The sequence below is a fragment of the Pelophylax lessonae genome (genome assembly GCF_965119305.1).
Source record: "Pelophylax lessonae genome assembly, chromosome: 1".
In the NCBI taxonomy this organism is placed as follows: Eukaryota; Metazoa; Chordata; class Amphibia; order Anura; family Ranidae; genus Pelophylax; species Pelophylax lessonae.
In genome coordinates this window covers 102,423,201-102,445,613 of record NC_138768.1, presented here as the reverse complement: position 1 = coordinate 102,445,613, position 22,413 = coordinate 102,423,201, and the positions used below count along the sequence as shown (strand labels likewise).

At 44.1% G+C, this 22,413-nt stretch overlaps 1 protein-coding gene across 1 annotated transcript in view; it reads right to left on the bottom strand.

The window, feature by feature from the left end:
- MTREX (Mtr4 exosome RNA helicase) overlaps positions 1–22,413 on the bottom strand; it is a 232,204-nt gene that overhangs the window by 158,275 nt on the left and 51,516 nt on the right. The window contains exons 9-15 of the mRNA XM_082255208.1: positions 15,958–16,056; positions 15,749–15,851; positions 13,617–13,748; positions 12,157–12,236; positions 8,826–8,936; positions 6,376–6,477; positions 6,168–6,293 (exon numbers count right to left, since the gene is read on the bottom strand). Of these exons, the coding sequence (XP_082111334.1) occupies positions 6,168–6,293; positions 6,376–6,477; positions 8,826–8,936; positions 12,157–12,236; positions 13,617–13,748; positions 15,749–15,851; positions 15,958–16,056 (753 nt within the window). The remainder of the gene's footprint in view (positions 1–6,167; positions 6,294–6,375; positions 6,478–8,825; positions 8,937–12,156; positions 12,237–13,616; positions 13,749–15,748; positions 15,852–15,957; positions 16,057–22,413) is intronic.

The window sequence follows — 22,413 nt, the reverse complement described above, 5'->3', positions numbered from 1 at the left end:
TGTCCGCTGTCCCTTCTCTATATTGAAGCCAACCGCTGTTTTTGACAGGTGTGGCGAGGTCCCCCGGAAGTTTGGCCCGGCAGCAGGGGAAGGAGGAGGGGGGCCGTTCACAAAGCACAGCGCGCATGTGCAGTAGTATAGATAAAGTCAGCAGCTACAGTATTTGTAGTTGCTGACCTTTTTGTGTGTGTGTGTGTGTGTGTGTGTGTGTGTGTGTGTGTGTGTGTGTGTGTGTGGGGGGGGGGGGGGGGGGGGGGGGGGGGAGCGGCTGGACGACCTCAAGGCTGCAGAAGAGGGGGGGGGGGGGGGACATGATCTAGATGGGAAGGATTAGAACCTTGGTCATTTTTTATTACTGTCTCTATGCCTATCCGACATAGTTAAACTATGTCCTCAAAACTCACAATTCCCCAAGAGAGAATGTCCCAGCAGTATTTTCTTCTTTCTTTCCTCCGTGCAGCCAAAAGAGCCTTTATCACTCCCTGTGAAGTCATCAGGTTTGTAGAGTTCCTGAAGGGGCACTGCTGGGAGGTCAGTTCCTTTTGATGCTGACCCCCCCCCCCCCCCACAAAACTATATCTCCCAAGAGTACTTTTCCTACAGTGTGGGCATACTCTTAGGAGTCTAGTCAGGAGTTTTCCTGTATTGTCTACATGCAATTTTTCCATTTTACCCAATCAAATGTAACCAAGCTCAGCAGAAAATCTCCGATTGGGACCAGGCAGTGCCGAAAGATCATAATATAGATTTTAAAAAAACAGGAAAAAAATCTACGCTAGGTCTAGTTAAAAAAAAAAAAAAAAAATATATGAAACTGTAAGCAGACACTTAACTATGATACTAGCTGTAAATCAATATAAAGGGGTGCTAAATCCAAATAGTGCAATCATAAATAATCATATGGTAAATGATGAGGCATGTAAACAACCAAACATTCCCTCGAATAAATTATGAGCACAATAGAAAACATTGAAAAAAATGTGTAGAAAAAAAAAAATCTAATCATATGAAAGTGATATAATGAAATAGGAGTAAAATCCAGTGTTGGGTGAACATGAAGGCCCTTTAATGAAAAAGTCCTTTTCAATATTAAGCTAGAGTGTCCATAAAGTGCAAAAAAGTGTATATACCGATCATCATTGGTGACATCTTCCCACCGATGACGAAACGTGTTGGGATTTGCTGTTACTGAAGACATCACGCTTGCTTAGCCGTTCCCCATGGCGTTCCTTTCTCATGAGCTGACAGTCTGCTTATTGAAGGTACTTATATATTTTAAATAAAAGGACTCAAATGTTAGCAGGCTTCAGTATGCTTGTTTTTTTTTTTTTTTCCCCATCCATTTGGAGCTGGTGCTGAGCAGCCACCGCTTATCTCGGATGCCGGGTTATTTTGTGCTTTTATGACCATTATAATTTATAGTCCACACTATCTGGTAAGAAGGGTATGCCAAGTGTTGGTGCTTGGTGGTGGATTTCATCATTCAATGTTACCTATACGCTTTTTTGAAGTTTATGGACACTTGTTTAATATTTAAAAGGATTCACCTTAAAAATGTTCACCCAACACTGGATTTTGCACCTACCTACGATTGATTTTTTTTTTCTACATATTTTTTTCACATATATATTTTGCTCATAATTTATTCACTGCATGTTTAGTTGTTTTCATGCCACATTATTTACCATTTGATTATTCATGATTGCACCATTAGGATTTAGGGCTTCTTATTTATAAAAAATATATTGACTCTTTAAAAATCAATCAATTCACATGTATGCCACTACTCTTACACATAACTAGCCAAGATATTGATATGCATTTCTTTTACCTGCAATTCCCTCAAGATCAGCCTTAGATAACATTACTGAGGAGGTCAGGGAGGCCATTGCTTCAATGGAAGCAGGGAAAGCATTGGGCCCAGATGGCCTTTCACTTGAGGTATATGGTAGATACAGTATATACATGTGATATAGATGTGATCACACCTATTCTTGTGCAAATATACTCTAGGAGACTGCCACCATCCATGTACTATGCTACAGTGGTACTTACTCTGAAGGCTGAAAAGGACCCTTTTGCCTGTGCCTCATATCGCCCAATCTCCTTTCTAAACATTAACTACACAATACTTGCCAAAATTTAAGCTTAAAGACTTAATTCTGCCATTCTTCATATTATTCACCTGCACCAAACTTTCTTTATGCCTGGAAAATCTACATCTATTAACCACTTGCCGACTGCGCACAGTATATTTACTGCGGCAGTCAGCCCCGGCCAGGCAGAGTGACGTAGGTCTACGTCGCTACTTCCCGCCGGTCCTGTGCGCGATCCCGCGCGTCCCCGCCGACACCGATGGCTTGATTGGGCTCAGAACCGATCAGTCATCAGGTCCAGGCCAATGATTTTTGGCCTGGACCTGTAGATCGGTCCTGCCCAATCAGCTTCTGTTCTGAGTCTGTGAAATGTAAACACAGACTCAGAAAAGACGTGCCCTCTTCTCCCATGATCCTTTTTGGATTCATCTGGAGAAGAGAGCACATCTAACTGTAAGTACTGCACCAAACACAGTCACACACAGCTAGATAGGCACATTTACCCGATTGCCCCCCCCCCGATTAACCCCTACAGCCCCTGACACAACAAACACTATATACAGCATATAGCATTTACCTATATAGCTGTATAAGTGTGATTTGTGGTCAGGTGTAGCGCTTGCGACCCCCCCTTTTCCACTTGAATTACCTGCCACCCCCCCTAATAAAGATTTAACCCTCTGATCCCCGCTGACCCCTCCCTGATCACCGCCAGTTAACCCCTACACCCTCTGTCACATCAGCACTAATACAAACGTAATATACAGTGTTTTTGTATTTTTGTATTAGTGTGATTGTGATCAGAATTAGCGCAGGCGACTACGTTTCTGTCCCAAGGAGGTTTAGGGTCCCCCCCACCCACCCAATAAAGATTTAACCCCCTGACCCCCCCCCCCCCGATCACCCATACACCCCCTGCCACAACACACTGTATACAGTATATAGCATTTTCTATATACCCGTATAAGTGTGACTTGTGACCAGGTTTAGCGCTTGCCACCGTTCCTTTTATCCTTAGGATACCCGCCAGCCCCTTCCAATAAAGATTTAACCCCCTGATCACATCCCGTTAACCCCTTCCCCCCCGTCACATTGCACACTAATACACACATAATATAGTTTTTTTACTGTATTTTGTATTAGTGTGATTGTGACTTGAGGTTGCGCTAGAGAGTTCGTTTCTTTCCCAAAGGAGGTTTAGGGTCCAGGCCACCCCCCCCCCCCCCCAGATCCCCGGCGCATAGTTAGAAATACCCCTTGATTACCACACACACACACACACACACACACACACACAAACACACTTCCATTACTAGTATAGTGTTTGAACAGATCAATATCTGATCTGATCAGAACTATACTAGCACCCCCATAGTTTAGGGTTCCCAAAACGCCGTGTTTGCACGATCAGCACTGATTCCTGCCAGCAGCTGCGTTTAACCCTTTCACCCAGTTAAGTGTAGTAATCAATAGATTACTGTCACTTACAAAAAAACAACACACAAAACCGCTGTGTTAGCAGAGTCAGGCCTGATCCCTGCTAGCATTAGCAGTTTTTTTGGTAGCGCTTGAAATAGTCCTTGACAACCAGGTGCTTTTATTACCTGTGAGTCGCACCACTGTACAGGTAAATTTAGTTACCAAAATGTCTAAACGTTTGTACAGTGGTGAAGAGGCTTATAGTATACTGGCCGTGTCATCTGATAGCGATGGGGAAGCTACAATGACCGAATTAATGTCAGTATACAAACCAGATGACAGCAGCGGCTCCCTGACAGATAGCTCCGATGACAGATGGGTCCCTGTTAGACCCAGGCGTACCCGACCCCATTCTGGAGTTGTTGAGATGCAGGAATCGCAGGGTGCTCGTATGGAGCAGAGTGGTTACTAGTGCCGCTCATTTTTCTGGCGACCTGGCAAGCGCCAGCGGCCTAGTACACCCTGGACCTAGTACAACCAGCACTGCAGTATCACCTGGTGACGTGGCGAGTCCCCTAAGTGCAGTTGAAGCTGGTGCGGTGGCTAGCACGAGTAGTGGCCCGCAGCCACCGCGTATTCGTAGACAGGCCCGTAGAGCCCATAGTGCCCTCCCTGATGCGCTGGCATATCCCAATTGGCAACCCACTGATTCTACAGCGCCAGTACTTCCCCCCCATTCACCGCCCAACCTGGAATCCACGTGGAGACAGCTGGTTTTACGCCCCTGAACTTTTATGAGCTGTTCTTCACAGAAGATCTTTACAGATCTATTGTGGATCAATCAAATTTATATGCACAACAGTTCATCGCCGCCAACCCAAATTCGCCCCTTGCCAGACCATTCGGCTGGAAACCTATAACGGTTTCCGAATTTAAAATCTTTCTGGGCCTTTCCTTCCACATGGGCATAACTAAACAGAGTGAATTGCGGCTATATTGGTCCACTAGCCCAGTTCACCATATGCGCATGTACTCCATGTCCAGGGGGAGATACGAGCAAATTCTGCGATTTATGCATATGTATAGTATGGAGGGAGTCTAAGCGTATATAGCAGGTTTTAAAGACACTGAGGCTCCACTTCCCACAATCCCATGTTCCCCCAGGTGCTACACTTTATGGATAATTCCTTCTGGGAACCAAAAGGATTAACTACCCAAGAAGATATATACACTGGTACTGTTCTTTCACTTTTGTGGAACTGCAGCAGAAATTTGACCTCCACCGTACAAATTTCTAAAAGTACCTTCAGTTGAGGCGCGCATTGTACACTCAGTTTGGGAATAATATATTGCAATTTTCAAATTACCCACTCAGGTATATTAAGGTCACAGGGCCCCAGTGGTCTCATTTCGCAGATCTATACCTACCTTCTAGCTGCTATGGTTAGCAATAATCCACTGACGGTACAGTCTGGCAACAAATCATACCAAATTTAACAGATGAGGATTGGGAAGAGGCTTGTTCTTCTCACTTACAGGTGTCTCCAGCCATCAATAATAAGTTGACACAATTATATATGAAACACCAATCTTATCTCACACCGGTGAAACGACATGCTTTGCATCGCATACCCATGTCTAACTGTACGAGATGTAATCACACAAAAGCCGACTTTGTACATGTAATTTGGGTATGCCCCATTTTAGCTTGCTACTGGAAACAGGTGACACATTCAGTCCTCAGTTTTTTAGCATTACCTGTACCTTGCACTCCTAGAATGTGTCTTTTGGGTATTTTAGATGAGGAACAGTGGCAAAGGTAGCACAGAGTTTTTCTAAAAGAGAGACTGTTTTTGACTAGGAAGGCTATTGCACTTCCTAGTCAAAAGTGGATTCAACTTAACCCTCCATGTGTACGTACGTGGATTAAAATGGTAAATCAGATCTTTTGCCGTATGAAAAACTTGTATACGAGCAGCATACCCTAAAAAATAACATTTGGCATGTATAGTGCTCATCCAACCCTACCATTTCTAGAAATGAATACACAAATTGATGGGTCTACTGATCTAAGGATAAGGTAAGATAACCTGTAGAACCCAGCCCTCCAAAATGCTGAGTTTTTGTACCCAGGGGTATGGCCTTTGATTATTGTAGATTTTCTTTTTTGCCATTATGATCCAAGCAAAGTTGTGTATGTATTCTCAAATAACCTGATATACGTTGGTTTATTTGTACGTTATACGATATGGTGCTCAGGTTGAGCAAAATGTTGAATTTGGTAAATGTACTGCTAAATTGTCAATAAAAAGTGTTAAAAAAAATCAACTCAAAATACCTATAAAATTATTATTCAGGGGCCTTACTGTCATCAGCTGATAGCAAGCAATAGACCACTATTGCCTAAGTCTGGGTCAAAGTAGAAGTACTGTAAGAACTCCTGTGACCCAAAAGCACACAAGGTGTGGTCAAGAGAAGGTTTTATTGTGTTGGAATGCTACTTTAGAGTAGCTGAGAGAAGAGTTTATGAATTTTGAATAAAGCCACCATATTATAATCTTCTCTCTCATATTCTGTTTTCCTGCTTCTGTTAAGTATTTCCTTGCTGGGCAACAGAATACATATCCCAAAATGAATCCTGTAACAGTTTACCTTTAGAAGCTGTTTGCCAACTGTTGGGCTCATTTTTTCATCAACCATAAGAATCACAATTCCCCTTTCATCCATGCCACGTCTTCCTGCACGGCCAGACATCTGGATGTACTCGCCTGAGGAGATCTGCACAAAGCACACACAGTGGTTGATGACCATTCAAGTTAAGCATTAAAACAATATTTCATTTCTAAGCCTTTCAACTCACCCAACGAAAATCTTTCCCATCAAATTTCCGTGCATTGGTGAACAATACAGTCCTGGCTGGCATGTTTATACCCATTGCAAAGGTTTCTGTTGCAAACAAAGCCTGTTGAGACATCAGAATTTAAGATGTAAATTGCCTTCATACATTAAAAATAGAGGTGTTAAGGTAAAGCAAAAGATCACTTTTTTTAGTGGCCTCACTAGCTATATATACTCACATTCCCTTCATTCCCCCACCAGCAGCAAACAAAAGCTTGGCTATGGCTCTTTTATGTAACAGAGCTAAATGTTTGAAATTGGCTGATCAAGCACCCAGAGCTGTCACATTGGAATGGGAAAAGAGTTGCATCCAAAAAAAAAGAAAACACAGAAAACACAGCAGGGGAACAAGAGGAAAGAAAATGCATGCAGGTGGAGGGAATTAAAGTGAATCGGTTGATTTGTGCTGAATGGAAAAATGGTGTTACTATTGATTAGATCTTCAGTACAAAAACAATGATGGAGTGAAAAAGATTAGCTCTAATCGTAGCAAAAATAAAGCGTTACCACTCTCTAATCATCATCTTCAAGATTTTGTTTTAATTATCTCAGTAAAATCTACAAAGCAACACAATATAAAAGTTCAAATTATGATATTTGATAGTTTAGATCAGGCATGTCCAACCTGCGGTCTGGGGGCCGCATGCGGCCCAGAACCGCAGGCAATGCGGCCCACTGCCCCCTGACAATTTTTTTTTTTTTTGCAGGGGAAGGAAGGAAGTCTGGGGCACGGCCACAGTGGCTTCCAACTAACTGTAGGCAGAGGCTGCCTCAGAAGGGATCATCCTCTAGTTGTTTTAAATTAATGCTGGGGGGGGGGGGGATGGGGGCGGTAGCGCCAGAAGGGCGCAGCAGCGTTTTATTACTTATATACCTTAACTATAGTATATATTTTATATGCGGCCCGAGAGAATTTCTCTACGCTCAATGTGGCCCAGATAAGCCAAAAGGTTGGACACCCATGGTTTAGATGCTGAGAATATAGGCTACTGAGACAGATTTGATAGTCAATAAATGGAAGACAGCCTTTAGTTACTTTCTTGAAATTGCTTCAGTACTTGAGAAAATCAGGATGAAAGCCCCCAAAGTGTGCAATTTTAAAAACAAGTCTGTAATGGCAGGTAGTGGATTTTTTCTATACTTGCAAAATCTTTTAGCAGGCGACAGCCATGTACCTATTGTAGGCCGGATGAGCAGCACAGCTACCTCTCACTTGTGCTCAAACTTTATTTAAACCGGCCCCAATCAGCCAATAATTATGCAAAGACTAGTCCATATTCGGCCAATTTTTTTTTTTACCGATACAGTGGGGAAGGGTTAGAACATCTAATGATTTAATTTTCCTGTTGGAACTACAGAAAGTATGCTGAATCCAACTAGTGGAACACAGACAGCATAACATGACAGCTTCCAACTCTTCCCCAATCAGCTAAAAAGTGCACACTTATGGTGGGCATACACTAGCAGAAACATCAGCCGTGTGAGTTTTCTAAAATCGAATGATTTATTGGAATGGCAATAGATACTACCATCATGGAACGATCAAATTTCGAAAGAAACGTTCCAAGTACATAAATTAACCATTTTATCGTTAGTTTTCGTGAAACCAGAAGGGAAAAGACAACATGGAAGTGACCTCTACTATACTCTATTTGTAAAAACTAGCAGTGTGCCCTTGTTTGAGGAGTTTAGACATGACGTTCGTGGAACTTAAATGCACTTTACATAAAACGTTTTTTAGTGGATCAGACATTTCTTTCAGACATTTATTTTATTATGATCATCCGCTAATATGTCTACATTCCGGGTAAAAGGTTTTGGCACATGCGCAAGAAAAGTCGCACGATTGTTCTCGGGCGAGGCAGCCACAAAACACAAGAATATCGGGAAAGCAGCAAAAATATTTCCAATTTCTCAAACGATTTTTAAGGCCAGAAAGTTGAAAGCCGTTACCGTTCGTCACCTAATAACTATAAGAATATCGGGCGAACGATCGTCATTATAGATTTTTTACCGATTTTTCTGCTAGTGTATTGCCAGCATAAGGCTCTGTTCACACTACTGGTATTGTTTAGCGACCCCCTGAAAAGCGATTTGCAATGGAATGCATTTCATAGGACAGTGCAAGGTGGTTACCATGAAATAAGGAAGTGACATGGCCACCTCCTGATGACTTGCTTTGCATGCAGTGCTAAAATTGCCACACTGCAAAGCATTACTGCAATGTGTACTGCTTTGAGTGGCACCATGTCCGCTTGTAGGCGAGTGATCATTAATAATGCGGGATCAACTGCCCTGGCTTTGCCACCTGTGTGAAAGAAGCCTAAAGCTCCGTACACATATTCTACCCTTCACCCTATAAAAATGGTTCAGTTACTTCACAATACACAAATAATTGTGCCTCTTTCTTACCTTTAGCAAACCTTCAGAGAATAGAATCTCAATGGTCTCTTTCAGTATGGGAAGCAATCCTCCATGATGGATCCCAATACCTCGCTTCAGAAGAGGGAGGACATGCTCCACCTAGAAAGCCAACACAGGGTTGGAGATGAAAACTATCAATATTTCTGCTGCATAGAAAAATACTGGAAAGCTTTTTTAAGGAGGAATATTTAACATGGATAAAATGGATTTTTGTCTTACCGTAAAATTATTTTCTTTGAGGTTCACTGACAGACACGGCTTCAACTCTTTAGACCACTGGGCTTTATGCCATCTCTGGCAAGGAGTAGGTCTAGGCGGAAACCTTTTTGGTTATGCCCCTGGGGCAGTCCCAAAGGGTATAGCATCACTTCCTGCTGTACGACTCCAGTTTGTCACAAGCAGTGTCAGAAGAACATATAACTCAACCCCAACAGAGGGGTGGGTGCTGTGCACGTCAGTGAACCTCAGAGAAAAGGATTTTACAGTAAGACAAAAATCCAGTTTTCTCTTTCGTTCACTGATGGAAACAGCTTAGACCATTGGGAAGGGATTCCAAACCAGGCTAAACATAGCCAACCAGGTAACAGGAGCTCAACCAGCCTCAAGCAATTACACCCTCAAGAAGAGGAAGCCTATGCAATCGCAGCCTGCAAAACTTTGCAGCCAAATTCCGCATCCGAAGATGCAAATACATCCACCTTATAAAAAACGTTGTAAATGTGTGTACAGGCGACCACATAGCCGCCTTGCACACCTGAACCACTGACGCCTGATGACGGAAGGCCCAGGAAGCACTAAGCGCCCGAGTAGAATGCACTTTAACAGAGAAAGGAGGAACCTGAAGCTTAATGGAGTAGGCCTGCACCACCGTCTGCCTGATTGACTTGGAAATGGTCGCAGCAGATGCTGCCTGCCCCTTATGATGTCCTTCCTTAAGAACAAAGAATCGGATTTTCTAAAATCGGTTCAGTCACCGCCAGGTACACCCGAATCGCCCTTATCACATCTAAGGAATGTAAGGCAATTTCCTTAGGATGTTTCGGAAATCTGGCCCTTGATGGTGCCCAGAGCCAACCATTGATTTACATCTGATTGTAGAAATTCCAACAGGCGAGACACAAAAGTAGTGGGGAGAAACCCCCCCACAACTCACACCAAGTAATGTACGCCTGCCCAAACTCGATGATAAACCTTCCTGGAAGTATATTTCCTAGCTTTCAACAGTAGGAATCGCTGACTCAGACAACCCTCTGTCCTATAATGGCATGGCTAATGAAAGGCAGATGCTGAAGCCAGCGACCCTAAAGCAGGATGGAAGATTGGTCCCTGAGACAGAAGATCTTCCCTGAGAGGAAGTTTCCAAGGAGCGTCTGCTACCAGCCTGCGTACCAAGATCGGCGAGGCCTGTCTGTTGCCACCAGAATGACTGGAATCCCTTCTACCGCGATTCTGCGTAGCAGTCTCGACAGAAGTTGTATTGGAGGAAAGGCGTAAATCAGACGATACTGACCCCAAGGGGCCACCAGGGCATCTGCGGCGTCAGCAAGATGATCTCGAGCCCTCGAAACAAACCTCTGCACCTTTCTTCAGAAGAGACTCCTCAAAGGGATATCTCCAAGCAAAACGCTTAGGTATTCCAACCATGCATTTCAGGGAACCCCACTGACTAGTGACAATCTCTTCAAAATAGGTAGGAAAGGGAAACACCCTAGTCACCTTGGAAGATTTGCGGGTGCCAAACTGCACTGGCGTCGCCGACTCAGGTGCAGCTGAGTCTTCCAACTTTAAAGTTTCCCGCACTGACACAATCAGGGCCTCCATCAGTGCTTTTTCATGCGCGGTTGCAGAGGAGGCCGACTCATCCTCACTATTGGAGCACTCAACGTGCATGGACGCAGACCCAGTGGGCTGCCTCTCATCCGCGGCGGCCAAATCCACCTCAGATTCTCCATACCTTCCTGTTGAGACAAAAGGCACACAGGTCCACCTCGGGGAGTTCCCCACTGGAGACACAGCTGAACCTTAGAATTCCAGCTACCTCCCAACCCGCCAGAACGCTTCTTGGGCCCTGTTCATGATGATTGACAGCATTGATCCCATCCAAGGGAAGGCGGGTGGCTACAGGACACTCGCAGAGGGGCACCCCCCCCTTCCCCCACAGAGGCGCCTACTCGGCTGCAAGCCGCAACATTAATTTCTGAGGGTGCCTAGCTGCCTGGGCGTGAAGCCTGCCAGAGTCTACCGCCCAGGAACAACGGGGGAGAGGGCGGATACCCAAACAGAGGCAGTCACCCTCACTGGGGCCTCCCAAACAGCTTCCGGCCGGTAGGCCGTGGCCTGAAGTTTCAGTCGGGTCCGGCCGCACGTTGGTGAAGACCTGTGGATGTGAAACCATCCGCTCCCCCGCCCAACACAACAGCCGGGAGCCCTTAGGACCCCACTGCCCAGTCACTAACCCCCAGGGTGACGAAGGACGCGGTTTTAACCACCGGTGTGCGCCCAGAGAAGATATGGCCCTGTGTCTGCCAGAGAACGAAAGAGAAAATTACATTTAAAAAGAAAAAATATGCTAAGACAAGAGATCCCAGCAAGGAACTAGGTCCTTACTTCTGACTAGGCAGAAAAAAAAATGACTATTAGCAGGAAGTGGGAGTATACACCCTGGGACTGCCCTATAGGCGTTGTAAAGCTTTTTCCTGCCTAGTGTCCTACTCCTGTAGGGGGCAGCATAGCCCAATAGACAAGATTCCGGAGCTGTGTCCGTCAATGAACGAAAGAGAAAGTTATGTTTTAGTCAAAACTTTTAGCAAATAAATAAAAAGATAAAGGAGCATAGCACTGGATGTATGAGTGCATCAGTTAAACAGCTACTGGTTCTTTGCAAAATGCAAGAAAAAAATGCAAAAAAAGATTTCTAGGAATATAGTGTACAGGTGGGCTGCAGCCAGCATCAACTAAAAAAAAAAAAAAAAAAAAAAAAAAATTATCCTAAGCGCGGATTTTTTTCATTACTGGTTCTTTGCACCAGCTAATAGTTAAATTCTGGTGCTCTGAACTGTGGGCAGGACCACAATATCCTCCAGTACAATGCAGTACTGCTTCTCATGGGGGTATGTCGGAGAGCTACAAAAGGAGGAGGCTTCAGAGAACCGATTGCACAAAGAGGAAGAAGCCTGCGGGAGCAAGGAATAAGGCAATTATATCACCTTATTCATCATCTCCAAGTTAAAAAAAGGTATCCTTTGCAGTGGTGAGGGGAAAAGCACACACAAACAATTTATACAAAATGATTTTCCCTGTGGATCATCTCAAGGCATACCTGTGGAAGCTTCTTATCCTCATCTGACAGACAATCTATGGCGTTATTAAACACTTCTTCCACCATCTTCTTCTCGTCATCTATGTCAAGATATAGAAATGGTCAAAACAACAAAAATTTAAGTTTAGAAGAAAAAAAAAAAAAAAAAAAAGGAAGAACCAGATGAAAGAAGATATAACGCCTTTTAACCACTTCAGCCCGATTTTACCCCCTTCCTGACCAGGCCCTATTTTGCAATTCGGCACTGCGTTAATTTAATGGACAATTGCGTGGTCGTGCGACGCTGTACCCAAACAAAATTTACGTCCTTTTTTCCCCACAAATAGAACTTTCTTTTGGTGGCATTTGATCACCTGTACGATTTTTAATTTTTGCGCTATAAACAAAAAAATTGTGACAATTTTGAAAAAAAAAAAAAAACAAACTATATTTTTCACATTCTGCTAAATACCATTCCCAAAAAAGAAAAATTTACAAATCAAATTTTTTTTAACATTTTAGGCCAATTTGTTTTCTGCTACATATTTTTGGTAAAAAAAAAAAAAAACGCAATAAGCGAATTTTGATTGGTTTGTGCAAAAGTTATCGCGTTTACCAACTACGGAAAAGATTTTTAATTTTTAGTGTTTTTTTTTACTAGTAATGGTGGCGCTCTGCGATTTTTTGCAGGACTGCGACATTGCGGCGGACAGATCGGACCCCTGACATTTGACACTTTTGGGGGGACCAGTGACATTACTACCGTAATCAGTGCTAAAAATATGCAGTTACTGTAATAATGACACTGGCAGGGAAGGGGTTAACCCTATGGGTGATCAATGGGTTAAATGTATGCCTCATGCTTACCAACGTGGGGGGTTCTGTGACATACAGATCGCAGGTTCAGCTATGCTGAATCCTGTGATCTCCTCCTGTCACTGAGAAGATACGCCTGCTTTGTTTACATAAGCAGGCAGGTCTTCTCACAGTTTCCCAGTTTAGACACAGCGGGAGCGCACCAACGAAATCACTAGGAGTCCAGCGACGTAGGTCTACGTCGCTGGACCCAGGGGAGCCGGACTGCCGCAGTAGGATTACTGTGAGCAGTCGGCAAGTGGTTAAAGCCTTTTAAGGACCCATTATGCAATGCATGAGCAGGCGGGATGCCTATCAATACACTGGCCTGTCTTATGTTGAGATCATCAACATGCTGGTGTTTATGTCATGAGTTACATAAAAACCACCTTACAGGCCAAAATTGATGTGAGCCTGGAATCAATTAAAGGCTTCATGCTGACAAAAATGATAAGATGACGCGATGCTTGATCAGTTATGAACATTAGAGGTAACTTTACCCACTTCTATAACACGTGGGCAGCATAACCTTGCAGTTCTAGGAAACCAGGTTGGTGTGCTAATGGTGCGTGTATGGGCAGCTATCATTGGAATACATAGGATATACAACATAGTCCACTAAATACCAGAGTTGAAGTCCAGCTTGGACATTTGCAGTGCATAGGCCTCGCATTCCTTCTTGCTGAAACTGAAGATGATAACTGGCTGGAAGTTGCGCTCCATAATCATCTTGACAATCTTGAACACATTAGAGGGTCCTGGAAGGAGAATGACATCAAGTATTAAGCGATGAGAGAGAGATCACATTTCATTATTACCCCGGGAGCAATACAGGAGGTCGGGAACACATGGACTGGATTATACATCTCCTGTGAAGGTGATATAGGACTGCGGCCAAAGGGAAAACAAATGTAACCGACAAAGAAAAACTGCTTCTAATAAACATGAAGACTATTAAGCTTTTTTATAATCCTGGTTTTAGAATACATTAACTGCTTACAATCAGTATGACCGAGCATCAGCTCTGGCATCTAAAATTCAAAAGTGGCCAGCAACAAAAGAAAAAAAAAAAAAAAAAACAACACCTTCAGTCTGGAGTCGTCCCCTCAGTAATACCCTTTCTCCACTAGATGTCCTCAGGTTTCCAGGTTGAATGACAACCAGTGCTTTTCAACCCACTTTCCTTGAGCCTGGGCTGTCATGGACCACTCCCCTTGGGCAGAGGACATGTTTTGCACTGAACAGGGCTTATGTGTCAGGTGAGTGCAGTTCAGTGCGGTTCAGTGCAGCAGTAAAGTTCACCACCAACTATCGCAGGAGGTGAAGAACTGGGGAGGTCATCAGATTAGCCAACAGACCCTTAGAAAGATTTTTTTTTTTCCCCACCAGAAACGTTTGCTTATAAAAGGACATTGGATACTTTTAGTATCTGCAGCCTAGCTTGGGATGGAGAGAATAGGTTAGAATCTCTGTCAGGCTTTACTGCTATCTGGAGATCTATATTTTCCTTCACATTCTGTCCCGGTCTTTTTTGCAAGACAGGAATTGAGGGAAAATCTGCAGAGAAACAGACAATAACAAAAAATGACTTCTGTGTTGGCGTTTCCCTCATTTCCTGTCTGGTAAAATTGTCATCAGAACAGGAAGGGAGGGGAAATCCCTCCAAGAAAGTCCCAGATAGCAGTAAAATAATAATATTGATAAAGGTTCTATATGTCATATGAAGAACAAAATGAAATAAGGTTTCTCAGCTTAAACGAGAGAGAGAAAGAGAGAGATCTTTTTTGATAAAATTACTGAGGGAAGGGATTAGACTCCAAGGGCCTGCTACCAGTGTCTTCCTGAAGTGGCAAAATCAGTAATCCTAATTTTCTACCATGTCGAACAGAACAGTAAGCAAAAAACCAACGAAATGGGTCACAAAAAAAAAAAAAAAACCCTCACACACACTACCTTACTCCGCTCCGTCCAAAGGAAAAAAGTTTTGGCTGCTGAGCAATTTATCCCAGTTGGTGGCTTTTAGGCAAAATAAAAAAAAGATAACTAAAAATTAACATTTTTACAAAGAAAGCTGTATGACCTTCAGATTAAGCACAGGGCTGCTAGCCCAGCCTCTGATCCAGTGCTTCCAAAACCAGGGTTTCACGGCGATCTCCCTGTCAGTCGCAGACAAGTGATCGGTAGATCGCATGGACACATTCAGAGATAGGCAGGAAGTTGCTGGGACACTATTGGCTGTAGCGTGCTTTTCCTTGCCAGCCCCATCTGTCCATTCCAGGTGCTTGTATGTGACGTCATCTGAGATGAACAGTATAGGAGGAGAGTAGGAGCGGCAAGCAGGGAACACCACACCACTGGAGGAGTTATGAAAGCCACATCTGAAGACTATAATGTAGTGTGCCCTGCCCTTCCCCTCGTGTGGTGCGCCCTCCTGAGCCCTTGTACCCTCCCCCCCCCCCCCCTTAAGTTGAACCCAGAATGGAGCATCTATGCAGAAAAAGAAAGCATGTTTTACATTAAATAGGTAAGTTTTAAATATTCTTTTTTTAGGCCATTCTAAAAATAACCACAGCTCGCTGATCATAAAAAAGTGTTCTGTAAGCTGTAAATATGAACATTATTTCAGGGGTTCCCTGAGACCTCAAACTTTTTGCTATGGGTTTATCGACGGTAAAAAGGTAGAGAAACACTGCTCTAATCTGTACCATACTATGGATAAACCTGACTGCTTTGCATAAACTCCAGTGGTGGACAGTACCTTTTGTTCCTCCTTTACGTCCTCTTTGGTCTCCCTTGGAGGCCTCCCCAGAATCCCTAAGTACCTGCATTGCAGTATTGAAGTTGTCTTCTCGGAAATCACCCTTAAAAAAAAAATAAAATAATAAAAAAAAAAAAAAAATAGTAATTTTCGCACTTTGATTCAATTTTACCATACTCTGTATGGACTATATTATAGTACCAACTTACATTCTCATCCACAACAAGATGGAGGCCATCTCCCCCTGCAGGAAATATGTAATGTTGCAGAGGAGTCGGGCGATAATCCGTGTAGATGACATGACAAGGCTAGAAATAAAATGAGAGATACATCAAACATTAACGAATACCTTATCAGCACAAATCCAAAATTTACTACCTAAAGTGGTTGTAAACCTCAGTCATGAAATCTGAACAAAGCATATATATCTGAAGGGTTTCCTTCTCTCTCCAAAGCTCCATTCACATTACACATTCGTGTGACCAAAAAACTAACAGCTCTGGAGGAGCCACTGTACTAACAATCCCCTTTTTACTCCCATTCAGGAAATTCCATTTATTTATTTCCATTTATTTCAAAATGGAATGTTAAAGCATAAGAGATCCGAAATACTTTTGAACAACATTCAAGTGTGTGCTGGCATTGACTGTAGGGACAAGATTTTTCATGACTATCTATATGGCCAATATAGGGGATATAAGATAGGGTCACTTTCACCCACAGTGTGGAGATTTAACAAACACTACAATTTTTACACAGGTAAAATGGAGCTTTATGTGCATTTTGTTTCATCATTGCTCCAGTTGAGTACATAGGTTGGAAAAAGACACACATCCCATTTAGTTCAATACCTACAGTTGATCCAGAGGTACACAAAAAATGATCCAACTTTCCTCATAGCTGAGCTCCTCCATGCCTCTTATTCTTTTTATGAATTGGTGCCCAAAACTGAACTGCATATTCCAGATGAGGTCTTCCTAATGAGGGCCAAAATTATCTCGCTCTCTCTGGAGTCTATAAATCTTTTAACCACTTCAGCTCCAGAAGGTTTTACCCTCTTCAAAAGTAGGACATTTGTATGTTATTCTGCACTGCACTCCCACAAGTGCAGTGCACTTCATTCACACAAATAAGAGTTTTATTTTAGTGGCATTTGATCACCACTGGGTTTTTAAATTTTGTATTATATAAATGAAAAAAGACCAAAAATTATTTTTTTTTTACTTTCTGCTACAAATCATTTAAAAAAAATTCTTCATAAATTTAGGCCAAACTGTATTCTGCAACATATTTTGGTAAAAAAATAAAATAATCCCAATAAGTATATATTAATATTTTTCTTCCATGGTGTTGTAAAACACACTCAAAACTTAAGTTTTAACTTAACTTTTTTTTAAAGCGGAGTTCCGGGCACAAAAACGATTTTTTTTTTTTTGTGCCCCTCCGCTAGATATGCCGCACCTGAAAAGGAATTGGATAGTTTTTTTTTTTTTTGTTTACTCACCTTTTTATTGACGATCGTAAATACTCACCTATGACAGCTTCCTCCTCCAGCGCCGAGGCTCACCCCGTCACTTCCTGCCTCGCGATGATTCCTGGGAGCTAAACGTCATAGCTCCCAGGAATCAATGCGCCGCACCGGCCCCACTCGTCATTTCCGGGCGACGCCGCATTCCCCTGCTAAACAGCTTCTGGGCATGCCCAGAAGCTGTTTAGGAATGCGGCGCCGTGCCGGAAGTGACGAGAGGGGCCGGTGCAGTGCATTCTGGGACACGAAGACGCGGAAGAAGACAGAGAAGAGGACCGCGCCGGCTTCAGCTGCCCACAACCGAGATGGAAACGCTGTGGAAGAAAATTTCTAAGTAAGTATTTCTTCTAAAAGGTAAGTGCGAACCGGGACAGATCAGAGGCTAGCCATTGTGAAATGTGCTAGCCCTGACTGTCCCGGGGGTATGTTCAACAAAAAAACGTTTCTCTGCCCGGAACTCCGCTTTAACTTCACTTTTGGCACCTAGTGAAAAAAAAGAAAAGTGCACAGGCTGTACACATGGTCCTGCTCCGAAGAGTAAGGTCCCCTATCCTGATCCCCCAGGGTGCAAGGCTCCCGACAGGGACTGAGGTACTCACTGGCCCACCTGGCTAAACCAGGTGGGCCCCCGATCTCTGGGAAGTCTCCGGAAACAGACCAACCGCAAGTACTAGGTGAGGGTTCCCTTGAAGTGGGACCGTGATAGTGCAGCAGGTAATCTGACACTTTGTGGAAACAGCCAGTGACACCAATACCGTGATCAGTTCTAATATACACAAGAAAAAAGAATAGGCGCTTTTGCTGGGGGATGGGTCCTTTGTTCCAGATAGTCTTGATAGGTGAGATGTTAACACCACCGATGGTGAATGTTCCAAAAGCAGTGTTGGTGCCATCATCGAGGGCAGCTCTTACAGGGCCGAAGCGAGATCCCACATGTAAGCAGAGTAAAGAGAAGGCGCCACTCAGTGAAGCAGTAAAACATTTATTAAGCTCATATCAAGACTTACATAAAAGCAAAAGTGGAGCGTCGTGACCCGGCGTCCTTCCTAATTCACAGTGTACACGCTGTGCAAGCTGCCAGCAGCCTAAACCAATCCGGGGGCTGAATCACAGTGTGGCTGCGGCGGAAAACGGTAACCGCCCATTCCTCTGCGCATGGTCCTTCTGTGAGGTATGCGGTTCGCCGCAGCCACACTCTGATTCAGCCCCTGGATTGGTTTAGGCTGCTGGCAGCTTAGACAATGGGTACACGGTGAATTAGGAAGGACGCCGGGTCATGACGCTCCTCTTTGTTTTTATGAAAGTCTTGATATGAGCTTAATAAATTTGTTATTACTGCTTCATTGAGTGGAGCCTTCTCTTTACAGTGCTAATATACACGGTCACTGTACTAATGATACTGGCTGGGAAAGCGTTAACTTTGGGCAATCAAGGTGTTAATTGTGTACCTAGCAATGTGTAATATGTGCTGCTTTTTATTAGAGATCAATTTGTGAAAAGAAAAATTGTTTTCTCTGTACAATCTCTGGGCTGTGATTGGACACAGCCGTTCAGGAGGTCCCGGCCAAAGAATTATTGGTCAGGATCTGCTAACCAACTCCCTGCTGTGAGAAATCACAGAGAAGTAGGCGGGGAGAGCACATGAAACCCACACACTGGCAGAAACCTACGGGTACATCGCTGTACCTGAAGGAGCCAATACTGTGACGGGGTCATCAAGTAGTTAACACAAGATAGTAGACTTTTCGCTTTAGAAACTACAGCTTGGCATTGCATGCTATTATGAAGTCTATGATCCACCAGAACACCCAGATCCTTCACCATTTACTCCCCCAGCTGTCCACCTCCTAGTATGAATGATGCTTGTATATTCGTAACACTGCTATTGGGGGGGGGGGGTGTTGGGGTTAAGTGAGACAGAAGGCACTATTGTGACTGTGTTCTTCAAACAGTCTTTTTTAAATCAGGGTTTTATTTTTATTTTTTTAAAAAGGGCGACGACCACCACCCAGGGAAATTTTCTCCATCTTGTCTAGGTAGATCTCAAACTCTGAAAGGTTCCCTATCCTTGCTTTGGGGAGCCTGCTTTCAGAAAATATAGGCTTAAGGCTGCATTCACATGTCAGCTTATAATCGCGGGCAGAACCGCCGCGGTTCCGCCCGCGATTCGGAGATTTATTGCAAATCGCGGGACGCCTAGCGTTGCCCGTTGATTTGCAATAGCCCCCCAAACGCCGAGCGATGTTGCCGCGATTTACGCCCGCCGAATCGCGGCAACATCGGGCAAACAAAATCGCGGGACGCGACACGCTCCAAAGAAGCTCTTGTACTTTTTTGGAGCATATTGCGTCCCGCGATTTTGTTTGCGCGATGTTGCCGCGATTCGGCGGGCGTAAATCGCGGCAACATCGCTCGGCGTTTGGGGGGCTATTGCAAATCAACGGGCAACGCTAGGCGTCCCGCGATTTGCAATAAATCTCCGAATCGCGGGCGGAACCGCGGCGGTTCTGCCCGCGATTATAAGCTGACATGTGAATGCAGCCTTAGGAGTTTAATGTAATATTTGGGCCCAAAATATTTTTCCAACAAATAAACAAAAACGCAAACTGGAGCAAAAAAAAAAAACATAAAATGATCAAGCGCCATCTATTTATTGGTTGAATAACATTGCAATTACAAAGTCCCTAAAAAATATTCTCTTTGCCATCTATTGGCTATACAGTATACACAAAATACATATATAAATCCTGTATAATAATGCATCCTAATTTACCTAAATAAGCTCTTTGCGCCATCTATTGGTTTAGCATTAATTCAACACTCAACATGCATAACTCAACAGCGTCATCTATAGGTTTAGCATTACTACAGCACTCGAATATATATAACAGCGCCATCTATTGGTTGAATAAAATTGCATTTCCAAAGTTCCTAGGCAGCTTTCCCCCGCCCTTCTATTGGTTAAACATGTCCTAATTTACCTTAAGAAACCCTTGGCGCCATCTATTGGTTAAGCATTACTTCCATATTCGACAGAGCGTCATTTAGTGGTTTAGCATTACCACAACGCTTGAAAATATAAGGCCCCCACAGCGCCCTCTATTGGATTTAGCATTAAACTTAACTCGTCAGCCCCATCTATTGGTATGATATTTCTATAGAACTTTTATGTATCCCATAGCGCCATCTATGTGTTAACACGATGCTCGAATAATGAAATAACTAAACAGTGCCCATCTATGGATTTAGCATTACGACACAATATAGGACTCTTTGTCGCCATCTATTGATTAACAATTACTAAAGCACTCGAATATACACTTTATTGCCAAAAGTATTGGGACGCCTGCCTTTACACGCACATGAACTTTAATGGCATCCCAATCACACAGCTTCAACTCTTCTGGAAAGGCTGTCCACAAGGTTTAGGAGTGTGTCTATGTGAATGTTTGACCATTCTTCCAGAAACGCATTTGTGAGGTCAGGCACTGATGTTGGATGAGAAGGCCTTACCTTAGTCTGTGCTCCAATTCATCCCAAATGTGTTCTATAGGGTTGGTCAGGACTCTGTGCAGGCCAGTCAAGTTTCTCCACCCCAAACTTGCTCATCCAGGTCTTCATGGACCTTGCTTTGTGCACTGGTGTGCAGTCATGTTGGATCAGGAAGGGGCCATCCCCAAATTGTTCCCACAAAGTTGGGAGCATGAAATTGTCCAAAATGTCATGGTATGCTGATGCCTAAAGAGTTCCCTTCACTGGAACTAAGGGGCTAAGCCCAACCCCTAAACCCCCCCCCCCACGCCTAATTCCCCCCTCCACCAAATGATTTGAACCAGTGCACAAAGCATGGATTAACGAGTTTGGATTGAGGAACTTGACTGGCCTGCACTTCAACACAATAGAACACTTTTGAGATAAATTAGAGCGGAGACTGCGAGCCAGGCCTTCTCATCCAACATCAGTGCCTGACCTTACAAATGCGCTTCTGGAAAAATGCTGAAACATTCCCATAGACCAGGGTTCGACAAACCCCGGTCGCCAGGTCGCCATGGCGACCAGAAACCGCGTCCTGGCTCCTAATTTGCCGCCAGCCCACTCTCTGCAACTCCTGACTGACTGCCCGGACACGCAGCTCAGAGTGTCAGGCAGCTGATGCTTTGCTCTCCCCCTCTCTGGTCTCCGTGCAGTAATCTGAAGTCCGGCTGTGAGTAATGTGAGAGGGGAGGGGGCTGGCCTCCTCCCCTCTGCCAGAGCAAGGTCCGGTGTAGCATGAAGATCGGTATCCTGTGAGAATGGCTGCTCTGAGTTCTCTTCTGCTGCCCGTAGCGTCCTTATCAGGCTTGCCTTCCTCCCCCCAGAGCCCACAGCAGGAGTTCAGACCTTGGAGAAGGGTGAGGAGGAGGGGGACCCGGTGTAACGTTAAAAAACCATACCCCGTGGAGAAACCATACCCTCGTCACTTCCGGGCTGAAACAGCTGAGCAGCGCAGCAGTGCGCATGCTCAGAGCCCCGGATACGTGATTGAATATTAAAGAATTAGACAAGTGCGCATGCTCGGTGGGCATGAAATTCTCACGGCACTGTGTCTGATGTAAAACTTGCGGCGCTTACATTAAAATAGCTCATCTGAAACGTAAATCATCTCCGCTCTTCGCCCTGTCACTGCCCTCATCTCCGGTAATAAATATAAAAGCGGCGGCGGGTGTATGAGATGTAAATGTGACGGCGATCGCGGCTCCGTGATCCGCTTTTATATTTATTACCGGAGATGAGGGCAGTGACAGGGCGAAGAGCGGAGATGATTTATGTTGCAGAGGAGCTGTTTTAATGTAAGCGCCGCAAGTTTAACTACCGTGAGAAATCCATACCCTCCGTAGCGGAACCGGAAGTGACGAGGGTATGGTTTTCTCACGGGTATGGATTTTTCACGGAACACCGGCAGCCTGTGTGGCCTTTACCTGACCTAGCAGGCAGACTGTCAGTCACTACTGTGAGGGAGGGGGGGGGAGGGTTCTGGTGGAGGATAGAGAACGGGGGCTTCCTGTGTGTGTGTGTGTGTGTTCTGTGTCCACACTGAGCCGCTGTTCTAATAGTGCAAAGTTGTTTAAGGTGTGCTGTGAGGTGGAGGAGGGGAGAT